Below are 17,825 nucleotides of genomic sequence, written 5' to 3' on the forward strand. Positions count from 1 at the left end.
GGATCATTCTCAGCACTGCAGTAACACTGACGTGGTGGCGGTGTGTTAGTGTGTGTTGTGCTGGTACGAGTGGATCAGACAAAGCAGTGCTGCTGGAGTTTTCAAACGCTGTGTCCACTCACTATCCACTCTATTATACACTATACACTCCTACCTTGTCAGTCCACCTTGTAGATGTAAAGTCAGAGACGATAGCTCATCTGCTGCTGCACAGTTTGTGTTGTGTTGTGTCTCTAGTCCTTCATCTGTGGTCACAGGACGCTGCCCACAGGACGCTGTTGGCTGGATATTTTTGGTTGGTGGACTATTTGTGTTTAAAAACTCCAGCAGCACTTAGCTGTCTGATCCACTTAGACCAGCGCAACACACACCAACATACCACCACCAAGTCAGTGTTACTGCAGTGCTGAGAATGATCCACCACCCAAATAGTACCTGCTCTGTGAGGGTCCATGGGGGTCCTGACCACTGAAGAACAGGGTAAAAGGGGGCTAACAAAGTATGCAGAGAAACAGATGGACTACAGTCTGTAATTGTAAAACTACAAAGTGCACCTATATAGTAAGTGGAGCTGATAAAATGGACAATGAGCGTAGAAACAAGGAGATGGTCATAATGTTATGTCTGATCGGTATACATACATACATATGGTGATCATTACACTGGTCTTGGTATCATTGTAGACTGGCTGATCTTTATACTGAGAGATTGGGAGCTCTCCGTGGTGCTGGACAGCACGTAAGTCCAATCTGTTCTTAGCCTTCAACGCACCATTAAAGTGTGTATCATTTTGGTATGTTTCGAGACACTTAACTGTTTATATGTTTTTTCTTTTTTTTTTAGTTCTTTGCTGAACTAAAAATAAACATGGCATTTTTCTTACAGCAGTCAATACAATGGCCTGCCCTTTCCAACACTCACTTGGGTCTGTCCATGTTTGGAGTTAGTAATTCTGTGTTGTGAGAATCTGAAGCTCTGCAGCACCAAACTGAGAAACGGTGCACACAGACATTCCTTGAATATGGAACATTTATATTAGACTTGGTTAGGTTTTGGTAATGAGTGGAGTTCAGTTGATGTTCCCTCAGTAATACACGCAGTGGTGGAATTATAAAAAAAAAAAAAAAAAAAAAAACATTAAAAATTCAAAAAGCTGGGCTTCACCAAACATATCAAAATATATGTAAAAGTGTGTAAATCTCAAATACGGATGGAATGAAAATATGCATATGAGGCATATTACGTCTCTTATTTACATGCAGTCCTATCAGTTAAACGGCCCCTGTCCATAAGGGATGGAATGGTTTTAAAGGTGTCGTGATTTTTTTTTTTTAACTTTTTATTATTTTGGTAGGGGGGCGTAATCCATTTCCCCAACCAAAGAATGTAAAAATGTAAACCGGTAAATGCAGCAAAAACTTTGTGCGCTTTCATAAATCACACTTCGATTTGGAGCCTCTGAGGTGTGAAACAGTCAGCTGTTTTCTCACAGGTCGTCTCATTAGTCCAGCTTTTTTTTCAGTTCCCACAACGACCGAGTCCGTCTCACTCAGCAGATCGCCGGATGGATGAAGGCTGGGAAAGAAACAACAGCAGCGCTACAATCAGCGGAATTCCGCATTCTCTCTCTCTCTCTCTCTCTCTCTCTCTCTCTCTCATACACACTCACACACTGCCCCCCATCCCCCCTCCCTCCCTCCCTGTCGGATCCTCTCTCTGGACCACAGCCCCACAGGCTGCATGTATGCAGTCTTCAGCTCCAGCCGGTCGTGTCGGGCTCAGTGCAGCTTTTCCTTCCGCATGAGCTCCTCTCCTCTCTGCGCTCTCCTCTAGAAGACTCCGCCAGCCTGTTCCACTCACACCGAGCCTGTGTGCTGCGTGTCCGTCGTGGTCATGCTGCTCCGCCCGAGGAGAGAGGCGCTGCTCTGGCTCCTGCCCGGGCTGCTGCGGCTCTGGTAAGTTTGCCCCCTTCAGTTAAACGGAGAGACCTGAAACATAAACAGAAGTTAGCTCGCTAATATCGACATGAAGTCGAGTCGTCCGTGAAGGTGAACTGCTGGGTTCAGTATTTCGCGCTTGAATTCAAATGTGTCGTAGCCGAAGACGGGCGTTTTTTGGTTAATTTATTAGACAGATGTAGGTGAAGTTTCCTTGCTGTTTTTTTGTGTCGTATCTCGTTTCAGCTGATTAGCTCGGGCTCTTTACTGCTCCACTGTCGTCTTCTCTTCGTTTCTTTTCGCCAGCAGGCGCAATGTCACTCCTGCAAACAACCTTGAGGAGACTTCGGTCCACAGACACTCAGATAAAAAGTCCCCCGCTCCAGGCCGTCCTGAAGAAAAGCAAACGAGCCGAATGAAATGTGTTTTCCTCGTTTTGTCTTCTCTAAGCCGCAGCTGTGCCTGCATTCGGTCTTGCGGTCTCTATAATGTTCTTATCCCCAGCGCTTTCATATCAGCTCGTCCTCAACTGCCAGAGCTGGCAGCTCACTACTGAAGCAGCCCCATATGGAGATACAGGGTTGTATCATAGGTAATGTTGTGTGTTTCTGTGTCCTCATGAAACACACGAGCTCCATCCTGTCGGGTCTGATAGGACTGGCCAGCACCCCCACCTCCAAACCCCCCCCCCACCCCCCCACATCCCCCTGTCTCTTAGCTGCCACTGAGTCTAAATGCATTTGTTCGCAGTTGGGATCAGCATAATCTGCAAGCTGCAATGACGGGGCCAAGCACTTCAAATGTTAAAATATTGAGACAGACTAGAACATAACTAATGTTCGTGGCATCGGGAGTCAACCACAAATCACCAGGTTTATAGGCTTCAGCACCCCCTCACTCTGTTTTCTGCTTATATTTTACTTCTTTATTATGCTGTAGTAATGGGGCATCACTTACAGCACTGCATAAATCATTCTGGTAGCAGGCAGCTTGTTGTTGCAGGTAAAAATGTTTTAAGATTGAGTTTTTGTATGAGATGCAAATGAGCTTTGCTTGAAGGAGCTTGGTGTAACTCTCTTTCAATACAATGTGACAGATGCACAAAATGTCCTGAAGTATCCATACACCCCTTCTAATTAGTGATTTCACTACTTTAAGGTGAACCCACTGCTGATGCAGGTGTTCAACTGTGCACACACAGCTTGTATAATCTCAACAGAAAAGCACTGACCAATAGAATGGGATACTGCAGCCGCAGCACCTCATGGGGACTGTGTCCTCTGGAGTGATGAACCTGCAGCCAATACCTTTGGGATGAGTAGGAGTGATCCAAAACTGATTATCCAACCTCAGTACCTGACCTCAGTAATGTTCATGTGGCTGAATGCAATCAAATCCTCACAGCTTGTTCCAACATCTAGTGTAAAACGTAGATATTGTTACTGTTACTGCAGCAAAGAGAGGAACAAATGCCTTGTTAATACCCTTGTTTTCAGAAGAAACACTAAGCAGTCTACAAACTTTTGGACATAGTGTGAAGGAACAGTCACATAATGAGAATTCCTGCCTACTGACTACAGACACCACTTGATCGTACTGCAACTCAGCTGTAACATTGAAGTGTTTTTCCAAATTTTTATATAATTCAGTCGTTGAGATGTAAATAAATGCATGTGAAGTGGTTTGATGTGAAATGGTAGAAAAACTTATCAACCAAGATTTCTTTACAGTGGTATTTGTAGAAACTACAGGTCGTGATGCCTACAATGCATAAAATTATTTGCTATCCAAAATGACAGTAATCATATTTATCTTCTGAGGTTTTATATGTAATGGTTATAATGGTAACAGTGGAAAAATCCCAACAAAATATTTTTTTTGGGCACTATTTTGCCTCCTAGGACCTTATATGTACCTCCCGAAATATGTTTTAGAACAAAAGCGTATCCCAGAACTATTGTAACACAATTTCTCAGGTAGAGGTGGGCAATATGACAATATTGTATTGTTATCATGACAAATTATGTCACAATAACCTTTACTGAGTATATTGTGGACATTGTCAGTATTTAATGAACACTGATTACCTTACAAAGAGATTATAATTTGTCCTGTTGAATTGATTTGGTGCAGTGCAGTGTGTGAAATGTTGAATAACAATATTGTATTCATCATTTTTGATATAACTTATAGAAGTGGCACTGCATGGGCTTCTGTTTCAACTTATAACCCTTCAAAAAGATTAAACATCCTAATACATGTCGCTTATTGTGAAAATGTATCATAATATACCATTTTATGCCCACCCTTTATCTCCCACCCTTAGTCTCAGGCATCAGGCAACATATTCATAACCATGTCATGTAATAGCTTTCTGTGAGGGAGCTTTTGGAAGCATTAACTCTTGTGAGACTCTTTTGGTGCCTATCACCACCACTGAACAACAGTTCTGTCTTGGTGAGCTTCTCCAGAATGGCGCTTTTTACATCAAACCACACTGAATGACTTTGTTTACATCTTAATTGCAGAATTATGTAGAAATTTAGGAAAATGTAGCAAATCATCTTTAATTTTAAACTGTCTGAGTGACTTTTTTGTTGGCCATATGCTGGAAATGGCTGATTTGTGGATGATTATTTGCTATGTGTGAATAATTTTTCCAGCTTGTATGGGTATTAGAGATAAGAGAGGTTGAAATTTGGCCTTGTGGTGATTCTAGAACAGTAAGCAGATGTGCACCACAGTGGCTTTTTGAGCTGTGTGAGCATCTTTCATGCTTATTGAACAAACAGTTCTGTAGGAACACTAGGTGGAAGAAAGCCAATCATCAGTAGTCTATAGGTACCCAAGAATATGCAGTGTTTGGTCACCTATGGGAAACAAACATTAAAGAGGCCATAGTACGGTTATCATTTTCATGCGATTTTGAAAAGCATCTTCATATTTTCATACCTTCTGAACAGACTTCTGAATATATTTCTGAGCCACATTTAGTCTCACTGAAATGTAACCATACAACATGTTAATATTTGAGTAAAATATGTTATAGACACTCGCACATGTTGTCAGTCCTCTTTTGTACAGCTCACTGTTCTTTTTGCGGAGATAAACACTGTTCACTTCTGTAATCTGGCCCTTTTATGCAGGCTTTTCTTAGAATTTCTGTGTCAAGGAAGTTTTGCCATGCTGAGCGTTTCATTTCCCTCGAGAATCTGTTCCCGCGGCTGGTGTTTCGTCATCATTATCACTGTTAGAAAGCTGCTTATTAGAGAAAATGGATGCTTAAGTCATCAAGTAGTAATGCATACTGAACATGGCACTGGCCATCCTAATGTACAATGCGTGCTGTGCCTTTAGAGTATTCCCACCGATTCAGCCTTTCTGTCCTAATGCGCTATTAGTGAGTGACAATAAAACATTTTGAATCTCTAATTTCTTTCTTCTGCAGCTTAGATAAGCAGTTAGGCAACATTTCAACTGAACGGCACTCAGACAGTCTTCAGTGGAATTATTCTTAAATTATCCTGCCTAATAATTACAGAATTAATGAGGAGCGAGGATTAGGCACAAAAGCCTTCTCACCGCTCACTGACACAATTTATTAGCTTCTTCATGCGCAACAGATTGCCCTGGTGCAGGTTAGCATATCGTAGAATGTCTTATCAACTGAACTGAAAGAAAATTATATTGATGTAATATATTTTATTCATGTGGAAATGATGTACATGTTTGAAGCAAGTAAATTCTGTGCATCACTTTTTTCAGTCTATCAAACCAACAAGGGTGTATTCAATAAAACTACAGCAGAGAAGAGTGTTCTGCTCTTGGGATTCTGGTTTCAGTCCCAGCTGTGCCATTTGTTGCCATTTACATGTTCTCACTTAATACTTGAGGGGAATGTTGTTGGGGAGTCTTTTTTCCCCCTGTGGTTAAGTGAAATACCAACCAATCGCATTTCCCCATTATCATGTGACAGATTGGGTGCTTAGATTTCTGACTGTGCTGAAAACACACAGCTGGCAGTTAAAAAAATGTCACGGCAGGCAAAGAAATTAAAAAGAGCAAAAACAAAATGTGTTAAGCGCATTTGGACCCACAGTCCGTCTGTTAAACAGCCATATGCAAAAGTTTGAGCACCCATGATTCAATTACATGTTTTGTTTATTTTCTAAGTGAAAATTAATGAACACATCCTCTACAGGGAAATCATTTCTTCTTTTAATGCACAATTATTGTCTATTTGCTGAATTTAACATATTGGACCAAAAAAAAACATAAAGTGTGGTCTGTGCAAATGTAATGGCACATTTGAGTTTTTCCAATATTAAACTCAGCAAATAAGTCAAAATTGTGCTCTAAAATTTGTAGAAAAATGCCACATTTAAGTTTCTTTCCTGTAGAAGATATGTTAGCTTTTCACTTAGACAATCAACAAAATATGTCATTTAAACAGGGGTGTTCAAAAATTTCCATGCAATTATAAGGCCAGACAAGTCCCTTGGCAAAGAGGAAGAGAGAGAGAGAGAGAGAGAGAGTTGGAGGTGATAATTTAAACCTCTAACCTTCAGCTGTTCCGTCGCACTCCTTTCCAAAGCACATCTTCATTAATCACTGCACTCTTTTATTAGATCCCCCTTCTTTGTGTCTCTCCACGCTGCACTTGTTTAAAAGCTCCCTCGTTCTTGCTGTCTCAGGGGCTTCGCTCATTTACAGTAACGGATGACATTCTTTATCTGTTCATACATTCATACTCTTCTTACAAATCCCCCTCTTCTCTCCCTGCCTATCATTCTTAGCTCATTAAACCAGTCACTGTCCTTTGAGCTCGAGCTCCTAAAACTAAAGAAATCCTTTTTCTTCTCTCTCTCTCTCTCTCTCTCTCTCTCTCTCTCTCCATCAGTATACCTAATTCTTTATGAGGCTGTTTTTTTCCTCTTGTTTCTCTCCTCTAACAGTTTACTCTTTCTTTCTCCTTTTTATCAGCCTGGCATTTGGGCCCAGTAAAGCAGAGGAGGAAGATTATGAGGACGTTCCCATAAATAAAACTTGGGTTTTATCGCCCAAGGTTTACGAGAGCGACGTCACCCTCATCCTGAATAAATTACTGCAGGGATACGACAACAAACTGCGGCCAGACATTGGAGGCAAGTTATCACAGCAAATTTGGATCGGTTCCCAAATCTCCCACACCTGGACGTCCTAACGACCAGCAATCACCCGCTGAAACACAGACAAGGACGTTAGGAATGATTTCAGTCAGTGGCACAACTGAGATCTTAATAAAAATTAATGGGCCCCTGTATACAAAATGGCCACAAATGCATTCTTTTGTTGGAATTGTTGTGAGGTTGGATAAGATTTATGGAACATTTGCAAAAATCCTATTCAATGGGAAATTGTAGACACAACTCAGTTTTTGTCAAAATGCCAAAATTATGTTGATTTCAAATGATGTTTATTCTGTATGCATGTGGAAGCTAACACTGCTTGGATGGATTTTTTTGCTAAACATTAGCATGGTGGCAAATTTGTCATTGTTTCTTTTGTACTTAGTTTTGATTAGTGACCACAGCATAGTTCAGCTCGGTAGCATTGGATTTTAATTTGGAAACTTAATGTTTTGCAGCGACTCTAAAAAGTTGGGTAGAATTTGTTGTTAGGATGAATGGAATTCATGCCAGCTTCCTATAAAGCTTGTCCAACATTGCAACAGTTGATTGCACCAAAAGAATGCATATGGAGAAAAGCACCAATAGGTCAACAAATTTAAATTAGTTAAAGCTGCACTATGTATGTTTTTTGGGTTAAAAGTGAAAGAAGTAGCGTTACTGAGTCAGGAGAAAAAAATCAAGCTAAAATATGTGTGCGGCTGTTTATGTCTCAAATGCTAAATCATCATCATATTAAGATATAATGACAAAAGTAAATGATTTACTTACATCTTTCGAGGCGCATCTTTCGCAGTACGGTTCTTTTGGAGTTCTCTTTGAATACTGTGTCAACGCGCTTGCAGACATCAGATGCATTTACCTAGAGAAGCATAACCAACGTTACAGAATGTCTTTCTTCACATCTTGTGCAATTACACATTTCCACCAGAGAGGTCTCCAAATCCCCAAAACACACATAGTGTAGTTTACAAAAAGGACTATGTAATTTGCTTGTCAATATTATGACAATTACTTTGTTTTTACAAAGTTGATGCTGTAATGTAGGCTAATGGTTAAAGTGTACTATTAAATTGTAGCTACTGACGAGTGCAAAATTAGTGCTTCGAAGATAATGTGTTTTTTTTTCCCACCCCCCAGTGTAATTGCCACGACTGCTCTGTCAGTAGTTACACAACTGATGGCTGCAATGTCACAAGACTGTAGAAGGACATACACATCTGTATAAAGACTTGTGAATGAGGCTCTGTTTTCAAGAAAATTAACCTGAATTATAGCAAACATAAAATCTAAAGCTGTTTTTGTTCCTCCTGATTTATGCATGCAATGATTTCTTGCTGTACTTAAGGATATTATTATTGTGTAATGGTGCACTGTGTTCCTCTCTTTGTCGCTGTTTGGTGGAAGGAATGTGCTGAGTTGACCACAGATCAGTTGTTTAAGTGGATTGATCCCAGCGGTGTCAGAGCACAACAGAGTCAAATCAATATTGATCTTCCTTCTTTATCTGTATGTTTATGTGAATCTGAGAGATGTGAAGAGATAAAGAGAGGGAGAAAGTGAGACAGAGACAGAAGGAGAGAGGGAGCGAGGGCGAGTGGAGTTCATTAGTGTTCAGAGCCGACAATGAGGGGGTGTAAGGAGGACCTGCGGGCTTTCTGTGATTCATCATCTCCTTAGATCTGCATTGTTTTGCCTGGATGCTTTGGAAGTAGCGCAGTCTCTACAAAATCTCGTCTTCAATTTCATATGAATATTCACTGGATTAGTAAGTTTGACGTTACAGAGAGAAATTTTTCAGCACATGGGGTTTGAATAGCCTGTGGAAGAGTTTAGTAACAAATGAGCCCATTTGCATAAATATAGATATACACATCTTTAGAGGAAAAGCAAAAAGCATTCTTAATTTCATCTACCTTAATGTAAAGAGACTCTATTCTGTAAGTCAGTTTTGGCCATTCCTATTACCCCATTCATCATGACATGTTCATACAATGTTAAGGGCAGTTAGTGTTTTCAAAATTAGGTTATAATGTGACAATGACAATGTATGCAGGTACATATGTTTGTAGGCTATTTGTAGGCCTGTTTGGTCCCCTATTTAAGTACAAATGTACTTATGTTTTTCCAGTGAAACCCACTGTGATTAAGACAGCTGTGTATGTGAACAGCATTGGCCCAGTGGATCCCATCAACATGGTGAGCTCATACCAAACCACACACGGTGAATTTTATTGTATGTCTTATGCAGTAAATCTAAATGTTTAGATGATAAACATTTTTAAACGCATCACATTAAGCTGTTAGTTGAGCTTTTACCCTGTTTAAGAACAAATTAAGGAAAGCGTGACTGCAACTCCAAATAAAGACCTGTGTTGGAGTAGTTACTCAAAAAATATTTAATATATTTATCTAATTATATATTTTATTTATATTCATTTACTTACATCTTTCAAAATGTATTGGGATTACTTTCCTCATTATTTCTAGTAAAAGTAATACTTTTAGTATTACAACTGTAGAAGTAAAGGAAAATATTTATTCCATGTTACTCTGAAAAAACTCACTTGTGGCAACTGTACAAGAGAAAATCAAATAGTCCTTTTCAGTAATTTATTTAGAAAGAAACAGTCATTATAGAAACATTAAAAAATGAACATAACCATCATTTATAAGTCACTATCCCTGCCTTTGAACAAGACACAGCCAGTCATGCTGATTATGACTAAGAATGGCTGATGCTGTTTGAAAACCGAGAAAGTAAGCAGTAGATGTAGTTTAAGCAGCTGCTTCAAAATAAAAAAAATATGGAATAAAACATAAATCTTGCAGAGCTGTTTCTGAATGAATCTCGATTTGGATCTGCTTAGGTGTGGTTGGGTCTCTCTTTTCTTCGCTCTGGGGATCTTTATCCATCAGTTTCAGTTTAGTGTAATTAGATCTGATTTAAAGAAAAGAACACTTACTAATCACATGGTGTTTATTTGATGTTGCAGTCAGGCTTTTATAGATTTGTTCTCAGATTGGGTAACTGCTCAACTAAACACTGTGGCTCATATACGAATGATTTTCGTTGCTGTATTCTTCAGGAGTACACCATAGACATCTTCTTCGCTCAGACATGGTATGACAGCCGGCTTCAGTTCAACAGCTCTATGAAGGTCCTTATGCTGAACAGCAACATGGTTGGAAAGATCTGGATTCCTGACACATTTTTCCGCAATTCCCGCAAATCCGACGCCCACTGGATCACCACACCCAATCGCCTCCTGCGCCTGTGGAGTGATGGACGAGTGATGTACACTCTGAGGTGTGTCCTTACCATCCGTCTGTTTGATGCAACCGCTGGTGTTGGTCAGTTGTTGTTTGTGCAGCTGAAGTGTGTGCTTCTGTACTCTTGTCTGATAGCACTCGCTTTTGTACAAAAGATTAAAATTGCCCCTGCTGTCTGTTGACACATACAGTTTGAATCTTTTAAATCACACTATATTTGTCAGTTTAAAGTGAATACATCACTTTAGCTATATAATGATGAAACCTGGACACAATACAGGCATCAAAGTGCGTGTGAAATGAATTTGTCAGCCTCAACCTCTTTTTGGTTTTGTTCCTTACCTTTCACAATTCTGTTTTTGTCAGGTTGACTATTAATGCGGAATGCTACCTTAAGCTGCATAACTTTCCTATGGATGAGCATTCGTGTCCACTGGAATTTTCGAGCTGTAGGTGTTAAAAACTGCTACCATCAATCTGTGACTCAGCCTCAGCCCCATTCTGGGTGCTGCTGGCCAGCCAGTCCTCACACATTGCCTCTGTCAGCTGACCAATCCTCATGCACCACCTATTATGGCTAAGCAAACATTGCCTAAGGCCTGTCCCGAATACCATCTTTCAACCCTGCATTGAGGAAGGACAGTGTACCATCCTCCAGCAGAATACTCATCCCTCTCCAGCTGCCTTTACATTCCTCCGTCTTTCAGTCTGTGTCACCCCTGCATCCGCGGAATGCGCTGTCCCTCAGCTTTCCATATGTGTCATTAACCACCGAGGGCAGAAGTTTGAGGGAAAGGCATGCCATAATTAAACAAGCAGTGGGCCATCTTGTATGCCTCAATACCATCCTGCCATTCTTGTATGTGTGTATGTATTGTACAGTATCGCTGAGAGTGTGGAATTCAGTTTGTGTGATTTAGAGTGAGACGGTAATTTGATATGTAAACAGTCTATATGTGTGTATTTTCCAGATGGATATCCGAAGAACGAGATTGAATACAGGTGGCAGGCTCGTGCTGTTGAAGTAGCAGACCAGCGCTACTGGAGACTTTACCAGTTCGCCTTTGTAGGCCTGCGGAGCATGTCAGACATCGCACATACTCAGTCAGGTGTGGAAAGTGTTTGTAAAGTAATTTCAAGTTACCTTGCTGGAGGCTTTCACAGGTTGATGGATGTTAAAGACTCACCTAAAGCAATGCACTTGACTTACAACCAGCCCTGTGACTGAAGAGTGCTAACACAAGAACAGTTTAAAGGAAAACTTCAGAGAAAAATCAAATTTACCCAGTTTTCCTCTTGCCCCAGTTGTGGTCGATTAGCTAAGACATCTTTGTCCAATAAGCCAAATGGTTGGAACTGGAGCTGTGAGGCTACTGTTGTCAACAAACACTTAAACTCTAAAGTCACCCAAATAGCCCAAATCGTTTCTGTAAAAATACATCCCCAAAACCTGCTCAAACTGCAGCCAGGTCTTCATTAAGGTCACACAGACTTCTCATTGTGGTATAGGACACAGTATGACTTGTGAATTGTTTGCTATAAATATGAACAAAACTTCACTGCATTTTAGACAGAGTATTTACAAAGCAGACTGATCTTGCATCAGATTCCTCTGTATTTATGATGGTGATTGTCACAAATACTGATTCTAGATCAGCACTACTATTCCTAAAGTGGTTTTTGAATAAAGACACTGTTGTCTAAAGTGGCTGTCCGACGTTTTGTTCATTTTTACAGTGTACAGTAAGTCACACTGTGTCCTAAACCACATCGACAAGTCTGCTTGAAGACCCAGGTGCAGTTTGAAGACCCAGGTGCAGTTTGAAGACCCAGGTGCAGTTTGAGCAGGTTGAAAGACGTTTTGGTCATGTATGATTTGGGCAATTGGAGTGGCTTGTGAGTTCTAGTGTTTCCGCTCCTGTTCTAAACTCAAGAAGCAAAATTTGGACATCAAACATGCCTCAGCTGATCAACTACATCCAGGATAAATGGCAAATTGTGTATATAATTTTTCTCTGCGTCTTTCCTTTAAACCATACTGTAAAACACAGCTATATTTTTAGGGGAAAAGTTTAAACCTTCAATGACAGTCCATGGACAGTGTTGAATTTCATAGAAAAATAATGGGATTTTAGAGCATTGAGCTTCATTACACAACACCCTTGAGGTATTAAAAATCCAAAAAAGCCCTAGCTGAAACAGACTGTGTAACGAGCTTTAAGCCGAGTCTCTAGGGTGGTCCTAATGTGGAAGAACAAAAGATCAAACCCTATTTACTATATACATACTGTGTATTATGGAGCAGATGATTATTATTTTTATGTATTTTAGGAGAGTATGTGGTTATGACAATCTTCTTTGATCTGAGCCGGAGAATGGGCTACTTCACCATTCAGACCTACATCCCCTGCAGCATGATCGTAGTGCTCTCCTGGGTTTCCTTCTGGATCAACAAGGATGCTGTTCCTGCCAGAACATCTTTAGGTACCCTACTGTAGATGTTTACAATAACATATCAGTTTGTGATGTTTCAGTAGATTGAATGTGCAGACTTGATTTGTTTGGGCTGTTCCAGGAGTCACTGCCAAGGCAGAATGGACAAAAACAAAGACAGGGTAATCAAAGGCTTATCCATAATCCTGCAACAAAAACAGGCAGACAAAAGTAATAAAAGGAAGTACTTGGAACACAAAGAAACAAAGGAGTTGGAATGAGGCTAGATAACAGGCAACACTTCAACAGCTAATGAAAGACACAGTGGAGTCGCTGTCATATAAAAGCCTCATAACTTATAATTTTTTTCAGTAGATTTTTAACACCAATTGTAAACACCAGCTGCTTTTTTCATTGTGTGAACATTTCATGGTGAATGTACAAATTAGAAATGGTCCAAAATCTGAAAACTTCTTCACATAAAATGATCATAAATTAAAATCAAGACACTTGTAGGTGCTTGCTTCTATTATGTTACCATAATGGATATATGAGGTTTTTTCATGTGTATGTTAGTCAGTCTATAAATTAAGAACAGGTGCGGCTGATGATGATGAAGTCTTATTAAATGTAAGCATTTTGGTCCATTAAAAGAAATTTCCAAATTCCATTTGCTCAGTTAATTTTAAGGATTTTCTTGTAACCTTTATAACGATTTTTGCATTTTTTTCATTGGCTCAGGTATCACAACCGTGCTTACCATGACGACCCTAAGCACCATATCCAGAAAGTCATTGCCGAAGGTGTCATACGTGACAGCCATGGATCTTTTTGTGTCTGTGTGCTTCATCTTCACCTTTGCTGCATTAATGGAGTATGGGACACTGCACTACTTCACCAGCAATCGGCAGAACAAGAAGACCAAGACCAACAATGCACCGGTGAGCAAATCTGTACTCTCTGTACACATTCTGTACATTCTGAACTGCCCATATATTGTCTTTTACACATAAGTAAACACAATGAAAGGGAGTTTAGACTCTTACATAGCTGACCTATACATTTTAAATACAAAATGAATGAGGTGCAAATCAGTAAGACTTAAATAGACATTAACACTTTGCCTTATGGCTTTCATGCCCTCTCCTCAACACAGAGATTTCCAGTACTTACACATTCACATCCATGTACAAGCTAACTGTCCTTCCTAAAATTGATATACTGATTCACAGACTGCTTTCTATTTATTATTACTTGTTATGTATCTATAGATATAGACGTGTTTTTCTTCTGTAACTGACTTGTTTTAGGCTTTTACCCATTTGTTTTAAAATCGAACAACATATGTAAATACACTACATGGCTAAATGTCTATGAACACCTGTGTTTCACATCCATATGTGCTTGGTTTTTTCCAAATTTATTGGTGTTAATTTGGTCCCACCTTTACTGCTGTAACAGCCTCCACTCTTCTGGGAAGACGTTCCACTAGATTTTGGAACATGGTGAGGATTTGTTTCCATTCAGGCAGAAGAGCATTAGTGAGGTTGGGCACTAATGTTGAGCGATAAGGCCTGGCTCACAGTTTATCACAAAAATCTTGAAATCAGGGCTCTGTGAAGTTCTTCCATACCAAACTAAGCAAACCATATTTTTATGGACCTCACTTTGTATATTGTCATACTGAGACAGTAAAGGGTCTTCCCCAAACTGTTGTCACAAAGCTGGTAGCGCACAGTTATCTAGAATGTCACTGTGTGCTGGAGTATTTGAATTTCCCTTGACTGAAGCTGAACAGGGGCTCAGCTCAAAACATGAAAAACAGTCCTGAGCATTATTCCTCCTCCACCAAACTTTACAATTTGCACTATGCATTTGGACAAATAGTGTTCTCATGGAATTCGCCAAACCCAGATTCACCCATCAGACTGCCAGATGGTGAAGCGTGATTCATCACTCTAAAGAACACTTCTCTGAAGGCCACTGGCGGTATGCTTAATACCACTCCAGCCAATGCTTGCCGCATTACACATGGAGATCTTAGGCTTGTGTGTGAATCCCAGTCTATGAAGCTCCTGACAAACAGTTCTTCTGCTGGCATTGTTGTGAAGCTTGTGTGGTCTGTTGCTTCGCAGCTGAGCTGTTGAAGCTCCAGGATGTTTCCACTTCACAATAACAGAACTTATAGTTGACCTGGGCAGCTCTAGCAGGGCAGAAATGTAACAAACTGACTTGTTGGAATCCCATCACAGTGCCATACTGAAAGTCACTGAGCTCTTTAGTATGACCCATTCTACTGCCAGTGTTAATCTATGGAGATCGCGTTGCTGATTTTATGCACTTTTTAGCAATGGGTGTGGCTGAAATAGGTGAATCTACTAACTAGAAGGGGCGTCCACATACTTTTTGCTATGGAACGTATGTTCAGACAAATGATGACGGAAGAAAAAACTTGGTTAACTGGCAAACTGTAATTGGGAAAAACTGGGATAAAAGAACACAAAATGAAACTGGCATTTAGTTAAAGCAATGTTTAATAAAATGACAATGGATATAGCTAGATTGTACATAAAAGCGATATGAAAGGTCTTTATTGCATTAAACCTGTTAACTATCTGCTGAAAATTAAAATATGTATTATTAAAATACATTAACATTGATTTAACAATCAAAATTGTAATTGTTTGTGAGGCATACAGGGCCTTGCTAGCATGATGCTGAGTAGCTATTCATGTGTTCTCCCTTTACGCTAGAAATCAAGCGTGGTGAACATCAGGCCAGGGACATCTCTGCTTCAGATGAACAACATCGCACCCTACCACGATGACGATGATTACACCTACGAGTGTCTGGACGGGAAAGACTGTACGAGTTTTTTCTGTTGCATTGACGACTGTCGCTCAGGGGCATGGCGTGAGAACAGGATGCACGTCCATGTGTCCAAAATCGACTCCTACTCCCGAATATTCTTCCCGACCGCTTTCGGCCTCTTCAACCTCGTCTACTGGATCGGGTACCTGTATTTATAAAGTGTGAAAGAGGGATGGACTCGTTTGAAATTGAGGAGATATTTGGAAATCATTTGTAAATTCTCCACCCTCTTGATATAGTATTTGGCACCATTAGTCCTCAATGAGAATGAATGGATAAAAGCTGCTGTTGGATGTTTTACCAGTGGACGTGTTGTCCGCCATTGGTGTTTCATTTAATGAAGGGTGAAAATGTGTTTATAAAGAAAAGAAAGAACAGGCGAATGTGACCTAGAAAGCGTATTATTTTGATTCACTATTACAGGACATTGAATAATACCAGCAAGAGCACTAAACATTTTGAAAAGAATGACAAATTGTTATTTACAACACTTATGTTCCAGACAGCGTGTGCCATAGCAAACAAAATGATTTCCTATATCCGCCTTGCTCAGTGCCAAGCAATCTTCAGAATATTTATGGTGCAGTGAAGGCTATAATTTGAAATAGTCTTGTGTTGTCAGAGCTGGAGGACAGATAAAGTATTTTCTCCTTTTATTTTGTGCACAAAATACTAAATGTTTTTTAGGTTCAGGCATACAAAGTAAATATAGTACATGCTTCTTATACAGATTTAACAGGATATTTCAAAGAACTAACATGTTAACTGTATACTGCTAATAGATGTTGAACTTTAAGTAGTAAAGACACTGCTAGAAATGCTTGTAAATACACTAATATTCAGCTTACTTGCGCCTTACCAAACCAAAGCATAAGTAGTTTAATATTATGTGAAATAGGTTTTGATGCTTCGAGATTGACCTTTAAGCCATTTTCTTGGAATTAGCTAATAATAACAGCCTACTCGACTTGAAAATGCGGTTAATGCTGACACTGTAAGAATTGATGTGGAAAAAGTCTCTCATGTCATTGTAACGGTCGTGTAGACATTGTCAATGAGCACATGCATATACACGTTTTTATGTACATACTCTAGGTGTACTGAAAAAATGGTGCTTTGAATTGACATGGTTCAAATGTATGTTACACATTAATAAAATGTATTATCATCGTCGCAATTCTTTTACAAAAGAAGTAAACCGAAACATTTGAATCATGTAAATTAAAGAAAACACCATTTATTTTCAGTTACAATTTTGAGTTGAGGCTATGCACAACATGAAAGAAAGCATTTTATCATTTCACTTTGCCATCTCTGCCAATATCTGTATCCCAGCAAGTGAAATCAAACGCTGAATATTTATCGAACACATGATCAGGCATGTTGCTAAAAAAGCCTTTAGTGTGGCCAGGAAGTTCATAAAGCTTGGTCGTCTCGTCTGCGATTGCCCGACAGCAGCTTTGCTCTCTGCAGGCGAATCATTTCGCGAGCGTCTCATTCCTGTTATCTCATGACTCATCAACGTTCCTGCGGATAATGAATTCAAATGTTCTTCTTTGTAGGCAGATCTGCTCTCTCTCTTTCTCTCTCTCTTTCTCTTTCATCCAGCCCTGCAGACATGTCAGATACACTGAAAAAAAGCAGCGGACTGAGTGTCCTTGATTTGAACATGAAAAAGCATGTATAAATTTCCACATGAATAAAATAAAATATTGTGAGAAGTAAATAAAATGAAAGACAAAATGATGAGATGTTATATTTCGCTGCTGTCAGAACAAAACCTTGTATCTCCATTTTTGTCGTTTTCCAGTTTTTAACATAACTTGAAAATAACTGTTGCCCTTTACATTGTGTGTAAATTTCATGATAAATGGACTGGCAGAAATGACCCAAAATTACTTGGACAAAATGTCTGGTTCCATTGACTTACATTAAAAGTAAAGTAGGTTTTTTCCTTCTCCTGTAAAGTTACTATTTTGGAGATACGAGGTTTTCTTCCAACAGCAGCGATATTTTATTAACGTGGAAATGTTCTATACATTCGAATCAAATAAACTCAGTTGATGACTTTTTTCACTGTATCAGTCAAAACAACAAACAATTGAATAATTTCTTGTTAGCTCATGACAAAGCCATCGATGCC

The 17,825-nt window shown here is 39.6% G+C and overlaps 1 protein-coding gene across 1 annotated transcript; it reads left to right on the forward strand.

Annotated features, from left to right (window-relative positions):
• The first annotated feature begins 1,699 nt into the window (after window positions 1-1,699).
• Window positions 1,700-17,357, forward strand: gabrg1 (gamma-aminobutyric acid type A receptor subunit gamma1). The gene is made up of 9 exons (XM_036573900.1): window positions 1,700-1,955; window positions 6,921-7,081; window positions 9,237-9,304; window positions 10,195-10,415; window positions 10,745-10,827; window positions 11,350-11,487; window positions 12,710-12,862; window positions 13,553-13,752; window positions 15,565-17,357. The coding sequence occupies exons 1-9, from the start codon at window positions 1,894-1,896 to the stop codon at window positions 15,838-15,840; spliced, it is 1,362 nt and encodes a 453-aa protein (XP_036429793.1). The 5' UTR covers window positions 1,700-1,893; the 3' UTR covers window positions 15,841-17,357.
• Window positions 17,358-17,825: the final 468 nt, after the last annotated feature.

The sequence above is a fragment of the Colossoma macropomum genome, unplaced genomic scaffold, assembly GCF_904425465.1.
Source record: "Colossoma macropomum unplaced genomic scaffold, Colossoma_macropomum, whole genome shotgun sequence".
NCBI lineage: Eukaryota > Metazoa > Chordata > Actinopteri > Characiformes > Serrasalmidae > Colossoma > Colossoma macropomum.